This window comes from Monodelphis domestica, chromosome 2, assembly GCF_027887165.1.
Source record: "Monodelphis domestica isolate mMonDom1 chromosome 2, mMonDom1.pri, whole genome shotgun sequence".
NCBI lineage: Eukaryota > Metazoa > Chordata > Mammalia > Didelphimorphia > Didelphidae > Monodelphis > Monodelphis domestica.
In genome coordinates, this window is record NC_077228.1 from 58,991,216 (window position 1) to 59,008,049 (window position 16,834).

Genomic DNA, 16,834 nt, shown 5'->3' on the forward strand with positions numbered 1-16,834 from the left:
AGTTCCAGGACAGAAGAATAGTAAGGGATAGGCAATGGAGCTTAAGTGACTGCCCAGGGTCACATAGCTAGGAAGTGTCTGAGGCCAAATTTGAACCCAAGACCTTCTGTCTCTGAGCCTGCTCTCTAGCCACTCAGCCTCCTTTCTGCCACCCCGCCCCAGTCAAGTATTTCTTAATGTTCAACTATGTGCCAGACACTGTATTAAGTTCTAGGGGTACAAAAAAGGGGGCAAAATGCAGTTTTTAAGCCTCTGGGAACTCACAATTTAATAGAGGAGATAGCATGCAAACACAAACAAGTTATATATGGGACCATTTAGAAATAATCAACAGAGGGAAATCACTATAATTAAGAGGAATTGGGGATTTCTCTTCCTTGGAGTCTTTTAAGCAGAGACAGATGATAGATAATCAATATAGTCCATTGGAGATTCCCTTGATATATGGGCTAGACCAGAATTGGTGAACCTTTTAGAGACTGTGTGCCCAAACTATACCTTCCAGCTGCCTGTGGGTCCCCTGCATTACCCCAGACAGAAGAGGGAGGAAGTATTCTTACTGGGCTGCTGGGCAGAGGGGTAGGACATGTGAAAATTGTCCTCAGGTGCCAAGGAGAGGGTGAACAGAGCCTCCCACTCTGGCACATGTGCCATGCTTTCACTAACACAAGGCTGGATTATGTGATTGTTTCCAACTCTCAAATTTTATGCTTTTGAAAGTCTGTGATTAGGAGTTTGAAGTTTGCTTCCATGGACAGTAGGGAGCCCCCAAGGGTTTTAGAAAAGGGGAGTAATAGAGTCACATGGGGATTATGGATATTATCTTAATGATTATATAAAAGATGGACTATCTAGTGAATGTACTGGAAGGGTGGAGATTTAGTCTAGGCTAGGCTAGGCAAAAGGAAATAAGGATTTGAACTAGAGTTGAGAACATGAGAGTCAAGATATAGAGATAAGTTCCCAGAGATATTTTGGGAAAGGTTTTTTCCAAAGCTTCTTAAAAGAAAAAAACCCTTACCTTCCATCTTAGAATCAATACTGCGTATTGATTCAAAGGCAAAAGAGAAGGAATGGCTAGACAATGGGGGTTAAGTGACTTTCCCAGGGTCACAAAGCTAGGAAGTGTCTGAGGTCATATTTTAATCCAGAACCCCCCATATCCAAGCCTGGTTCTCAATTCACTGAGCCACCTCCTAAATGTGAACTTTTTGAGGGCAGAGACTACCGTCATTTTTTATTGTATTTGTGTTTTTAACAATTAGCATGGTGTCCAACATGCAGAGAAATGGTTATTGACTGATTGAAAGCCAATTTCACTTTTGGACAGCTCAAGTTGTTAGGAAATGTGTTTTTTCATTTTTTTTTCCTGACCATCAAACTGAAATTTGCCTCATTGCAACTTCCATCCATTACTACTGACTCTGCCCTCTTGGGCCAAATAGAATGAGTCTGTTTCTTCCTTCTCATCTCAATGATTCAGATACTTGAAGAGAGCTATCAAGTTCCCTCTTTCTCCAAAGCTTCCATTTTCCAGGATAAATATGTCGTTGTTTTATATGATATGGATTCAAGGTCCTTCACTATTTTGATCACTCTCTTCTGGGCACTCTCCAGATTATCAATGTCCTTATAAACTCTGGTGCACAGAAATGAACACAATATTCCAGAGAAAGACCGTGACAAGGACAGTGGGACAATCACCTCTTCATGTCTTTCTTAATGCCGCTCAAGATCATGCTAGCTTTTTTTTAGCTGCCATGTCACACTTTTGACATTAGCTTGTAGTTCACTAAAACCCAGGGATCTCATCCATGACAACTACCTTCTATCCATACTTTCATCCATCTTAAACTGGTGAAGCTATTATTTTGCACCCAAGAGCAAGACTCTGCATATCCTTATTAAATTCCATTTTATTTGATTCAACTTAATATTCTCAGCCTGTTAAGATCCTTTTGGATTCTGTCACCCATTGTGTTAGTTACCACCCCTAGCTTTGTGTCATCTGAAAATTTCATGAGCATGCAAGCTATACTTTTTTTTTAACCCTTACCTTCTGTCTTGGAGTCAATACTATGTATTGGCTCCAGGGCAGAAGAGTGGTAAGGGCTAGGCAATGGGGGTCAAGTGACCCCCATTGTGCCCAGGGTCACACAGCTAGAAAGTGGCTGAGGCCGGATTTGAACCTAGGACCTCCGGTCTCTAGGCCTGGTTCTCAATCCACTGAGCTACCCAGCTTCCCCCTCAAGCTATACTTTTATCTGTCACTAATAAAAGTTTTTTAAATGGTATAGGATTAAATACAGATTCATTGGAGAATATCTGTTATGTTGATAATGAACCATTAGCAACACTGAATCCAGTCATCCAACTAGTATATCTATCCAGGTGCCTTAAATAGCCAGTCACTAAGGACAAGCCAATCTAGCTCATCATGTCTACCTTGGTCCCAGACTAGATAATTAGACCATGCTCTACATCCAATTAAGACATCATCCCTGGTCATCTTCACATTCCACATTTCTTCTAGATGCCCATCTTTGTCAGTCCCCCATATTTCCTGTCACCAAAAATCTGTTCCCACCTCTCCACAATAATAGTATGAGATATTTTATCAAAAGATTAGCCATAATCTGGGTAAATAAAATCTATAGAATTCCCCTCATGACTATACACACATACACACATATTTATATGGAAGCTCTCATAAAAAATGAGATGTGTCTAGCCTGACTTGTTCTTTAAGAACCCATGTTGATTCTTTATAATCAGTTTCTTTTTCTAGATAATATAATCATCTCTTTTTTAAATTCTTAGTTTATGTCTTAGAATTAATACTTTGTTTTAGTACCAAAGCAGAAAAACAGGGAGTGTTAGACAACAGCAGTTATGTGACTTGCCCAAGGTCACACAGCTAAGAAATGTCTAAGGCCAGTCTAATCATCTCTTTAATCATCCTTTCTGACCTCTATTTGTCGAATCTGTTTTCTTTGGTGGCATCTGCCTTTCTCCAGTACTACAGTGTCTCTCCCATTCTCCATAATTTTTCAAGTATTACTGGCAATTAAATCTACCAATTCTCTCTTTACCTGAGGATGTAATTCCTTTGTGTCAGGTTCCTTCAGTTCATTGAGGGCAACTAGCTATTCAGGTACCATTGTTTTACTTATCTTGAACGTTAATTGCAAGTTAGTCATTTTTATTCTGCTATTTCCAGTGTAAAGAACCTTTGCATTCTCTATAGAACATGCAATTTGTTGAATATGTTTTTCAATACAAAATTGTGTTTTTTCAATGCAAAACCAATACTGGTTATATTAATTAGTTTAATGCCCAAACAGATGTGAGGGTCTAGAGGCACATTTGTGATGGCAAGGAAGATAATAATTTGACTGGGATGGACATCTAGACAGGATAATGAAAGTGAAGACAGTTTGGATCAATACCTGCATAGGATGTGAACATGGTCTACTGGTCTAGCCTGGAGTCAAAGGCTAGCTAAATATGACAAACTAGAAGGGTTTGCCCTTAGCCACTTGCCATTCTAGGCAAGTTGGTCCTAAGGCTGGAGTTCCAAAGCAAAGCCAATTTTCCAAGGATTAGGAGAGATGAATTTGGGTGAGATTGAGGAATGGAGAGATGGAAGATGAGGAAGTTGAAGGTTTGCTTCAAATGGTGATAAGAAGGAGTTTAATTTGTCTCACGTGGAGGAGATGGTCATAGAGGTCATTGTTGCACAATGGAGAAAAAATGTTGACTCTAGAATCAGTGGGTTCAAAAGGACTTGGTTTCCGCATCTGCAATATGAAAGGGTTTGCCTATGTGACCTTTAAAGCCCCTTCTAACTCTAGTTCTAACCCTAAGATTGTATGACATTATTACTTTGGATTTGTCTCCACATCTAAGCAATCATGTATGAGTCTCACTTTAGGCATGAATATTATGCGGTTCAGAGACTGGATGAAGCATGTTACTTTTTTTCTTTTTCTTCCATTTGGAGTCTTTAAGCAAAGACTGAATGACCCTCTCCCTGGGACTGTCAAAGAGGAGATTTCTATTCAGATATGAATTGAACTAGTTGGGTTCTGATGTCCCTTCCAATTCTGAGACTGTCTCTTTGTGGAGTGTTGTGTGGGAGCCAATGTCAAAATATTTAACCAAAAAACAATTCCATTCCAAAACGTTGCATTTATGATAAAGACAATTCCCTTTGGCTTAAGTATTCTATATTTGTGATATCCTAAAATCACTACCTAATTACTTGATCCTCCATTTGTCTTTGTCTGAATAGACATAGATTTCACAGGACCATTCTGTGCTTCAGTAACATGAGGGAAGACAAACAATTTACCGAAAGGATGTGCTTTTCTTCATAGCCCAAGTAAGGTCTTGTGGATAGTATGCCTATGAAATGTGTTTTATGGAATAATCTGTAAGACCCCCTCACCAAAAGTAAGCTCCCTATTTTAATGGCAGAAAACTCACCAGTATAAAAATCTCCCCTTTCAGCCAGAATAGTCAACTCTCTCTCCACTGAATGCATATTATGATTCCTACCTTCCTGTCTTTGCATCTTCCTTTTACTCAGAATGCCTTTCTGTCTCCTTTCCTCACAATCAAATTCCATCTATCCTTCAAGGCTAAGCTTTTGTTTTAATTATGCCATGAAGTCTTCTTTAAACTCTCTGCACCACAATTTTCCTTCCAATAATAATAATTAGCATTTATGTAGCACTTCAGTTTGCAAAGTGCTTTACAAGTATTTCACTTTATCTACACAATAACCTGGTCAATTATGTGCTATTGTTATCCCCACATTACAGATGAGGACTGAGGCAGACAGAGATATTTAGGTTAGATTTTAACACCAATCTTCCTGCCTTCAGACATAGAATGCTATCCACTGAGTCATTTTGTTGTCTTTAAGATAGAAAGAAAGAAAGATAGATAGATAGATAGATAGATAGATAGAGAGAGAGAGAGACAGACAGACAGACAGACAGACAGACAGATAGATAGATAGATAGATAGATAGATAGATAGAGAGAGAGAGAGAGAGAGAGATAGAGAGATAGAGAGATAGAGAGATAGAGAGATGGAGAAAGAGAAAGAGAGACAGAGAGAGAAAGAGAGACGGAGAGAGGTGCGTGAGTGATAGGAGATAAAGCAAATGGTTATTAGGTGTGAACCCTGTGCTAGACTTTGTGCTAAGCATTGGGGACTAAATGGAACTAGAAGTAACACTGTCCCTGTCCTCATGGAGCCTATATTCTAATGGGGAAACATAGAATATAAATAGGAACTTAAAAGGGGAATGGGGAGTCACATGGTATGCAGATAGCCAGGAAGTGGCCTGAAGGCCAGACACCAATAAGATGAAGTGATACCTCCGATAGGTCACCTATCAAAGCCAATATTCCTCTAAAGTCATTTTTAACTTCTTCCCTTCTTCCATTCCTTCCTTCCTTCCTTCCTTCCCTCCCTTTCTTCCTTCCTTCCTTCCTTCCTTCCTTCCTTCCTTCCTTCCTTCCTTCCTTCCTTCCTTCCTTCCTTCCTTCCTTTCTTCCTTCCTTCCTTCCTTCCTTTCTTCCTTCCTTCCTTCCTTCCTTCCTTCCTTCCTTCCTTCCTTCCTTCCTTCCTTCCTTTTTTCCTTCCTTCCTTTCTTCCTTTCTTCCTTCCTTCCTTCCTTTCTTTCTTTCTTTCTTTCTTTCTTTCTTTCTTTCTTTCTTTCTTTCTTTCTTTCTTTCTTTCTTTCTTTCTTTCTTTCTTTCTTTCTTTCTTCTTTGTCTTTCTCTCTCTCTCTTTCCTTTCTTTCTTCCCTTTTTTAAAGTAGAATAATGCAGAAAGAAAGTAGATTCTACATCTGTGATTTCGTTAGTGTAGTAAACTACTGGGAAGAAAACTTCTAACAATATGAATGAGCAACTGATCAGCTTGAAGAATTGGGTGGGACACTGATTGGCTTGCCTAGGTTATGAGGGAACTGCAGGATTCCTCTTCCTCTGTCATTTCAGATTCCATTCACCACAGTTCTTACAGATAGTATATGCCAAAGATGGAACTTTAACCTATACCTCAGCTCTTATGATATAATTATTTGTATGTTCTATTCCTGTTTGCATTTTTTCACTGTGTGGTGCTTTTTGTTGGGTCTGTTAATGGAGAAATACCAACATTGGTTTCATACTTGTATTTTTATAAGAAAATACATGTCATTCCATTAAGTATAATCATTAGACTTGATTCCCTTGAATCTCCCCAACCCCATTTTTGGTCCATTGTTTATTTTGACTTGAATTCTTCTGGAAAGCAGAAAGAGTAGATGGACAGGAAAGTTCTAAATCCTATGTAAGTTATCCTCTAACAAGATCTTCTACCCTAACTTAATGCCTGCCCCAGAAAGTTTGATGGGATGGTTGGAGAAATTGCTATAGATTTAAAAGCTTCCTATTTTCAGGTAACTGCCACCCTGCAGGTTTTGTCCTTTATCTGTCAGTATGGCATGCCATCTAGAATTGAATCTTGAATAAAGTAGATACTCGAGTTTTTAATACATTTCCTGAATGACTTTCCTGAATTCTTCTCTGGGCTTTGCTGACCCTCTAGACTTCTTTTTTCACTGCTCTTCAGCATCCTTCTCACCATGAAAGATCATTCCCTAATTCCCAACCCTTTAATAACTGGAATAGCTCAAAGAAGAAGTTGATTTAATGCAGTAATCCTCAGATTTTAAAAAAGAACACTGTTTTAGGAGTCAAAATTCTAACCCTAATATTTTCTCTCTGTGTGTGACCATGAGAAAATAGCTTTAGTTCCATCTGCTTCATATGCAAGTAAGGAATAATTGTACTTACCATTGCTTACTTAAAAGATGGTTTTGAGAAAAGTCTCAAAAACTCTTCAGTATATAAATATAAGCTGTCAGATGTAATAATGCAATGTTATTATATATAAACCATTAAATTTAGTCAAATCATCATTTTCTCAAAAAAGAAACTGAAACTTAAGCAGAGAAAATGATTTATCTAGGGTCACATACCTATTAATTATGAGATCTTAAAAATTAAATATTAGTGCCTCTCATTTAGTGCAGTGATGAAAATCTTTTTTTTTCTGATATTTATAACTTGTCTGGCTTTGGACAAATTCCTTCATTTCCCTGACCCTGGATTTTCTTAGTTTTAAAATGTGTGTGAGTGTGTGTGTGTGTGTGTGTGCATGGGTGTGTATATTGGGTTATGTGGGGGAGAGAGTGTTAGATTTGATTGCTTCTGAGTTACTTTCTAACCCTAGACCATGACTCGATGAACTTAAAATCCAGCATTCTTTCCTCTTTACTGAGAGGCCTCCAGTTATCAGAGAAAGGAAAACCAATCAGGAAAAGCACTAGCTATGACACTATTGGAAAATAGAAATATGAGGGCTGTTATAGTTCTCACTAGGAGAATGATGAAGGGAAGTGAAAACAAGGAGGAAAAAACAAAGGGAAAAGGAAATCCAGTAATCAGTATTTATAAAACACTTGCTATGTGTCTGGTACTAAAGTTGAGGCAAAAAGGAAAACAAAGAAGGGGGGAAGCTGTGTCTGAGAGATTCTGGAAGACATGATGTTGAGAGAGATTCTAAGAATTTTAATTAACTTGGAATTTCTAGCCCATGGTGCCCTTTCAAAGATATGACTGGTTAATAGAACTTGGAAATTTTAGCTTGGCATAGATAAATCTTAGAGAGCAAATGAGAAATATGTTCAGATATTTAAAGGGATGTTAGGTAGAAGAGATATTTAATTTGATGGTACCAGCAATTAGAACCAGAAGTGATAGGTTGCAAAGAGACCAATTTAGATTCAATGAATGCAAAAAAAGAGATACTTCTGAACAAAAGGAGTCATCCCAAACTGGAATGGACTCTTGGAGGAAGTAATGAAGATTTCCCTTCACTGAAGGTCTTCATGAACAAGGAATCAGTAATTGTTGGTACAGAAATTAAGCCTTCTCAGATACAGGTTGAAAGAGAAGGCTTCACCCAACCCTGAGACCCTGGAATTCACTGCATGGATCTAGATGTAGCGAAACTAGAATTGGAAGAAATTTTTTAGGCCAGTAGGGGTTTGGGATGGGGAGAAGAAAGGAGAGGAAGGAGAAGAGAACAAGGGTAAGATGCTTGTGTATTTATTTCCTTACGTGAAGGAAAATGAATGGAAAAGCAGCTATGGAATGCTTACTATATGCCGGAGAGGGGAATAAATGCTGAGGGTTTAAAAACGAGCAAAAAAAAATGACTTTGCCTGTAAGGAGTTTATATTCTAACATGGGAAGACAACAGTGAGTGTTGGAAATAATGAAGAGATGGTGAAAGTATGTGAAGGGTTGTGGTTTTAGAAATAGCCAAGAAGTAATATGGTAGCCTGATTCTAGGCCAGGTAAGGTGAAATCTCACCTAATATGTGACCATGGCACCAGGGGCTGAGTTTGAGAGCTGGCAGTGAGAAAAACAAAACAGAGATCACATGGAATGTTTTGGGAAAGGCCAATCATCATTGCAGTGGTCTATTTCCAGTTTAGATAAAACATAGGCTAGAGAGTATTAACACATTATAGTAGAAGGGATAGTGAAATGAGAATTTTAAGTCTTGGGTTTGAGGTCTAGCTTTTTCACTTATTATGTCTGACTTTGAAATTTAATTTCCCCAGATGGAATGTGATCTCCATAACTGTAAAAAGATGGCATTGACAATTAGGATAACAAAAGAATCTTTTAATGGAGGGAAAATCTTTATGTGAAATATCCCTTAAAAGGGCATGCTATCTAAGCTATATAACAGAAATATATAATATCAAAAACTATTTCCCCAAAAAATAAATGTTTTATTTTTAAAATGAATAGGTAGAGGTATTATGGCACACCTATCAGATCTGCTATTATGACAGAAAAAGAAAATAACAAAACTTGGGAAAGATTTGGGAAGGTGGGGGGCATAAACATATTATTGAGGGATTTGTGACTGATTCAGTCATTCATTCAGAAGAGCAATTTATATATATATATGCTCAAATGGATATAAAACAGTATATATACCCTTTGACCCAGCAATATCATTACTAGGTTTGTATCCCAAAGAAGTAAAAAAAGAAGGGGGAAAGGACCTACATGTACAAAAATGTTTAAAGCAGCTCTTTTTTATGGGAGCAAAGATTTGGAAAGTGAGGGAATACTCATCAATTGGGGAATGGCTGAGCAAGTTTTAGTGCATGATTGTAATGGAATACTATTGTGCTGTAAGAAATGGCAAGCAGGAGAAGCTCAGAAAAACCCGAAAGACTTACCCGAACTGAAGCAGAGGGAAATAAGAACCAGAAGATTATTGTACATAGTGTCAGGAATACTTTGCAATGAACAATTGTGAATATCAGCTATTCCCAGCAATACAATGATCCCAAACTATCCCAAAGACTCATGATTAAAATGGCATCTACTTCCAGAGAGGAAGGACTGAGCCTGAATCCAGATCAAAGCAAACTTTTTTCACTTTCCTAATTTTTTTTTCCTATTTGACTTTCCTTCCACAAAAGGTTAAATGTGGGAAAAGGTTTTACATGATTGCACATGTAAAATATATATGAGATTGCTTACCATTTCAAGGGAGTGGAGGGTGGGATAGAGGGAGAGAATTAGAAATTTAATATTCTTTGAAAAGTGTTGGAAACTTTTTACATATAATTGGGGAAGAATAAAAAAAGAAAAGTTATCAAAAGAACTGGAAACTATTAATAGTTATGTGACCTATTATTCCAAATTAATAACATAAGCATAAATCAAATAACTCTGTGGTTTTGTCTCATTCACAGAAAATTAATAAAGATAACACAAAATGGTTAATAGTTAATACTGTAGGGGTTGTATTCAGAGGCAGCTGGGTAATGAAATTAAAGTAATGAATCTGGAGTCCAAAAGACTTAAGTTCAAATCCAGTTTCAGAAATTTAAAATTTCTGTGTGACTAACTGCCAATAATTTGGTCACTGTCTGTCTCAGTTTTATCATCTTTTAAATGGCAATAAAAATAAAATCAATCAATTGTGGAGTGGCTAAACAAGTTGTGGCATGTGATTGTGATGGAATAATACAACTGCTTCATAAGAAATGATGAGCAAGTTAATTTTTAAGAAAACATGGATAGACCTACATGAAATTACGAAGAGTGCAATGAGGAGAAACAAGAGAACATTAAACAAAGTAACAGAAATATTTGAAGAATAACTTGTGTGTCCACATTCAGAGAAAGAACTGATAAATATAAATAATCAATACATTGTTTATATATATATATATAGGTGTGTGCATATATATATTTGTGTATATATACATATGTGTATATATACATTTATGTATGTGTGTAGGGACAGAGAGAGTTAAGGAGGTACCTGGGAATTTTGATGTGACAGGCAAATACATTTAAAAATTAAAAATATAAGACCCACCTCCCACCAGTTATGAGAATAAAATGAGATTTTTAAAACACTATATAAGTGCTCCCTATTGTTAATAAATTGCTAATAGAGCTGTGATTAGCTTTAACCATTCTGGAAAATATCTGGGAATCATGATAAGAAAATTGATAAAATGTTCATTTCTTTTGACAAAGACTCCACTGCTAGACACATATCCAGAAAAGGTCAACGATAGAAAGGTCTCATATAGACCAATTTATAGTATAATTTTTTTGTGATTTTTTGTGAATTATAAACAAAGTAAAGACTATTAATTAGAGAGTGGCTAAAAAGGTGTGTTACCTGAATACAATGGAATTTTATTGCACTAAAATGAATTATGATTGTGAAAACTTCATAATACCACAGGAAGACATGAGCTGATGCAAACTAAAATAAATAGAACCAAGGAAAAATGGGCATGATGATTACAATAATTTAAATGGAAAGAGCAAACATTCAAACTGGATTTGTAATGATAATGTCCAAATAGCCTGAAGAAGAAATATTTACCCCCTCCATTCTTTGCAGATATAGGGTATCCATGGTGTGGAACACAGTTTCTCCTGTTGGATTGGTTAATATATTGATTAATAATGCCAAATTGCTTTTTTCTCTTTATTTTCATTTTTATCATTTCATTTTTTCTTTTTATTCTTTATTACAAAAAGCCATTTTTGTTTTAGGTTAATTATGGGATTGGGAGGGGATATATTTGAAAATAAGCTTAATATAAAAATATGCAGTTTGCTTTAAAAATGAGTTCATTAAATTATCTTTAAGATGCTTTCCAGTTCTAACCATCTACCATTCTTTGACTGGGTCAAGATGAATCCCAAGAAATGTCAATGCAAGAGAAAATCTTGGAACATAAGCAAGATATACCCGTTTCTTTTTTTTTTCCTCCAGTCAGGCTAACCATCCCTTTTCATGGTGCCCTCCTCACTATAAAGACATAAAATTTCTCTGCCAATATAAACTACCTTCTATCTTTTTTTTCCATTCTGCCATCCATGGAATATATTCATTGAACAATGTAGGTGGAGTAAGTATGTGATCCATGGTGAAATAGGTAGTTATTTTCAAGGTAGAATCTTTCTGTGGATGTGAAGAGGTCTTCAGAAATCTAGAACCTTTCCTTGGACTATCTGGACAATACATGGGAGCCCTCTCTGATCGTAATTTCCCCAGATGTGTTTATTTCTTCAAACTTATTCAAACTTTATTTTCAAAACCACATGATCCTCATTATTTCCACTTTTTTCAGATAATCACTTGGCTATCCTTATTTCCAGCTCTCTCTCTTTCTTGCTGCCCTTGCCCCCAAATAAAAAAGAGACAATGAATTTTGAAGAAGTTTTTTTTAATGTCATTTCAGTACATCTTGTATTGGAGTAGGGATCTCATTCATTTTTACTCCTATAAGTCCTGCTTTATTCTCTGACTGATCCTTACTCACAGTCACCAGCAGAGAGCTATAGTCTTCACTATTTTCAATCACCAGATTGGCTTGTTTATTTGTTTGCATAAATTATAAACAACAGCACAAAATCACACAACATAGAATCTAGAATATAGAGGACGTGTTTCCTCTGGCCTTGGGGACACTATGTCCAAGGTTCTTTCTGCTTCCCCACAAGTGAAGCCAAGTCTTACAATAGTTTCCCCTTTGAGAAATGGAGGCCAATCTGACTTCCTCACTGCCCCCACCTCCTTGTTTGAGTTTTCCAGGAGGCCTCCTGGCAAAGAAATATCCCACTCTAGCACCACATTTGGGGAATAGGGTGTGGAACCATAACATTATGTGCAATGGCTACTGAGTTGAGTATAGTCATGGTCAGAAAAGTGACTCCAAAGGATATTGCCACTGGCTTCCATCAAAATCTCCTCTTGAGGATCCCTTGAGTTACACTGGACATTGTTTAGAAATGTCTCCAGGTCTGTAGCCCCTCTTCTACATCTGAGATATCATCTCTAGCTTCCTAGGCTCTACAAATGGGAACAAGATGAGCAATGTTGCCCATAAGGCTAAGACTAAAGAGAAGCCATTCCGTTCTCTTCCCAGAACTCTTCCTGCATCTTCACATCACTCTAACAGTAGTGAAAGCCTTCTATACTGAATATTGATGGCACTGCTAGGTATTGTACCCCCTCTTTATCTGCCTTTCAATATGAATTAAGCTTCAGTCCTCCTGGGTGAGGTAGGTAAGTTCAATCAGCCTCATCCCACACTGGAGGAAGCTAGAGCCCAAATGAGGTGAAGGGATTTGCCCAATGTTATCCAGAAACTAAGTGTTGTCCTTAATCACCCTGGCTCTGAGCTCCCCACTAAGGTTATGAAACATTGCTCTTTCCCATCTAAGCCACTAGGTACTGGGGGTGGGGGGCCATCAGCAAGAACCAATTGCTTTTTAGAATTCAACCCCAAGCGGTGAAAACTAAACAAACTCAAATGGGACTAGATGAATCGGCAATTGTGCCAACGCCGACAAGTCTCCTCCAACTAAAAATAAAGTTTATAAAAGTAAATTATCTCATTTTATAACTTAAGTGCATCAAGCATTTCCTTAAATAGAGTTCACACTGAAAATAAAGTTACTTTCGCTGTACAGTTGCTGCCTGTTACAATTAGGAATAAACTTCGATGATAAGAGTATGAAAGGCTACACACACTCACACACGTCCATCTGTCTATGGATGAATAGATGGATAGACGAACGCATCTCTTGACAAGAGCTTCCCCAAAATGGCGGGAAGTTGTTAGGATTCTCTAGGTTTCTAATTTGCATGAGAATGTCTAGATTAAAAGTCCCTGTCCTTAATGATAAACACGTCTTCATATCTAATGCTATGACTCTTATAGAAACATTAAACTATGCAATCCATAACGTATTCAGTCTTTGGAAATGCTGGGCTATACCATATTGTTATTATACAGCATCCCCAAGAAAGGCCCCTCCCCCACCCACTTCTTCCCTACCTCCCAAACTAAGGCCAGTTGACCCCTGGTTTAATATGTTTGTTTCACTTGGAAGCCTAGCCACTGGACTCTCTAAGGGTGGACTCAAGAGGTGAAATAAGAATTCTGCATGGAGTACAGGTGGTCGATGGGGTTCCCCACCCGGGACTGCAGGGGCCCGGCTTCAGAGGTTGCTAGGAAACAGTCACCCAGGTTACTGAGGGAGGTGTCATCACTATCTAGGTCATGGAAAAGGGGCTCAGCACCTGAAATGGAAATAAAACACCAGCATGAAGTTCACCTTTTATTGCTAGAAAAATACAAGCTAATTCACTGAACATTTATTGAGTAGAGACTAGATGCTGACAAAAGTAGCATTTGACAACAGTCCTCAAGAACCTGGCCATCTTTTTAAGCAAATTAGATTTATGCATGCAACCATTGTAAAATAATACTTAATACATATTTACATATGAAAAAGAAATTATAACAGAGGGCTGAATTGAATATGATCAGCTTCTACCATGTGTAATCCAAGGAACAAGGTGAGCAATACAGCTCCTGCTGCCCAGAGCTGAAGGGAAGCCATATTGCTCCATCCCTAGAGCTGTCCTTCTATCTAACAATAGCAAAAACCTTTGAATATTGAATGTTGCCAACACACATGCGTATCACGGCACTTCATCTGCCTTCCAGTAAAGACTGAACTTTTTCATCCCTTCTGGATGCAATCAGCTTCATCCCACACAGGAGGAAGCTAACATCCAATGAAGTTAAGTGACTTGTCCATCATTCTATGGATGGTCAGGAAAGGTAGAAGGCAGTGTTGTTGGCTGGAGTTACTATTCAAGTTTTCATGAAGAAGGTTGGACCTAGAAAATGATGCTCTGTAAATGGTAAGAAAACATGAAATAGCTCCATGACTGACCAGTGAAGCTTCAGGTGAATTCTACGTCCTATATTCAATCAACATGTAATAGCTAGCTTAGAATTTATGTTAAAAAATGTTAAAAGACCAGCAAAGCACTTAAAAATATCATTTTGTTTTATTCTTATAACCACCTTGGAGGGAGATACTATTTTAATATTATATGTATATTACTATTTTATATAATATTTCTATATTATTTAATTGTACATTATTTCACAACTATAATTTAATTTATTATTTTTACATTTTTTATTTTACTTAGGAGAAAATTAAGGAAGGCAGAGATGAAGGGACTTTTCTGGGGTCTATGGCAAATAAATGTCTGAGTAGTATTTGAACTCTAGTCCTCTAATTCCATTATCCACACTCTATTTCCCTGAGTCATCTAGCTGCCTCATTTACTTAGTGCCTTAAGTGTTCCCAATCCTTTATTAAGTTCTTTGAGAAATGTGAAAGAAATAGATGACCTGGTCCCCAAGACAATAGATAATTCCACACAATAAGTAGAGTAAAAAATTACAAAGCAAAATAAATAAAATAGTAATGTAATATAAGTACTTCTCTTCTCCCTCACCCCTCCTTAAGCAAATCTGGCATATAAAAATCCATTACTGGAGGGAACAGATCATTTGGGAAATAGTTATTCCCTTGACAAGAGTTTTAAACTTAGGATTCCTTTCCATGGCAAGCTATCTTAGTGTCGTTAACATATGAATTGTTAGAAGAATTCGTTTCTGTACAATTTCCAGAAACCAGGCTATTTTACATGTCTTTATGTTCTGTGATTGAGATCAGGCTGTACAAGGATGAATTGAAGGAACTGAACATGATTAACCTGAAGAAGAGAAGACAGAGGCAGGTCATGGTAGCTACATTCAAGTATTTGAAGGTCTGTCCCGAGCAAGAGCAATGAGAACTATTATGTAGCTAAAGCGTTTAGCATTTGGAACAATGGGTCAAAGTTGAAGAGAGGAAACTTTTGATTAGAGCTGTTTGAAAATGGAGTAGAATTTTTCAGAAGTTAATGAGACTCCCTTCATTAGAGGTCACTTCTTAAAAGTAGGACTTGATGGCCCAGGAATTCCCTTCAGATTGCAAGATTCTAAGATTCTATGAGTCTGTGATAGTATACCAATATTGTGTGGTGGGGGAGATGGAGATAAGGAAATGAGATCTCAGGGAATCTGTGTCTATGGAGCTGGAATTAGTCATTAAAGGCTTCTTGGGGGAAACTATGACTGTGGATGATATACTTGCTAAGTGATTTAGAGTCAAAAGAGATTTAAAAGATTACCTAGTCCAAAAGATGAGAAAACTGAGGCCCAGAAGTGGTGATTTATCCAAAGAGCCAGAATTTGAGCCCAGTTTCTCTCCTCAAATCCAGAGCTCAAATCATACATGAATCAGTAGACACTTCAACATGACTCACTAAATGAAAGCAATAGCCATGGACCCATTCACCATTTCTCTTAACTCTTGCTTTAGTCTTATCATTTGGCCCACTATTCAATCTTTTGCCTACACCAGTGGTTGCCTCATCTACCCCAATCAACTCTAGGTTCAGAAATACTTCTTTAGGGGTTCAACAAGGTCCCACCGAGTGAACTTGAGAATCACTGTTGACCATGATGTGGGATGTGGTCTTTTGGAAAAAAACAATTATGATCTCCTTCCATAATGAGGAGAAGTTGTAGGTCAGGGCTCTCTATTTCCTCACTCTCTTACACTCATCAAGAACACTCTTGGAGTCTGAGTAAAGGGAAGTGAGCTAGGGGAACTCCACAAAAGTATGCATGGAATAGCTTCAAGTTTTGATGAAAGAGCTTGCTGGTGTCCGCTATCAGACAGCAGAGGGTGCTGGTGGCATGCAGCTATTAGATATACAGGAACACCACTAAACAAAGGAAGTTGGTTGACTTCCTAAGTCAGTAATTTGTGGTTGATGCACCATCATGATTTAGTGGTTCCTTTCATTTTAGCAACTACTCTTTTAGTTATTTTTGTGTTGTACAATGTTGGCCAATATGAATTTTTCTTTGTAAAAAGAACATTCTATATACCTTCATCTATGAAATCTCATTTTTATGTATTGGGGAGTAACTCTGGACTGCAATCCTGCTTCCTATCCCTGACTCCTTTCCACTAACTGACTAAAAGTTATTTAAATGTTAAGTGGGGAGGAGGGGGTGCTTGTCTATAGCTACTTAGAACTGAGATAGGGAAGATTCTCTACAGATTGAGTGTATAAGTCTATTCTAATTGTAAGGAAAACTTTTTTCACCATTAATGGTTGATTTATGGTCTTTAGATTGCATTAGAACACCTGCTAGTGTCTGTAATAGAGAAAGGCAAGTAGAAAAATTGCTACTTGTGCTTCTATTCTCAGAGCTAATTACTTACTTAATTAAAGAATCCTACCTTGATCAGAGGTATTATCATTAGAAATTATTTA

At 37.4% G+C, this 16,834-nt stretch overlaps 1 protein-coding gene across 1 annotated transcript in view; it reads right to left on the bottom strand.

The window, feature by feature from the left end:
* Positions 1–11,838: 11,838 nt before the first annotated feature.
* LMX1A (LIM homeobox transcription factor 1 alpha) overlaps positions 11,839–16,834 on the bottom strand; it is a 193,692-nt gene continuing 188,696 nt past the window's right edge. The window contains exon 9 of the mRNA XM_001363575.3: positions 11,839–13,717. Coding sequence (XP_001363612.1) covers positions 13,557–13,717 — 161 coding nt within the window. The 3' untranslated portion in view covers positions 11,839–13,556. The remainder of the gene's footprint in view (positions 13,718–16,834) is intronic.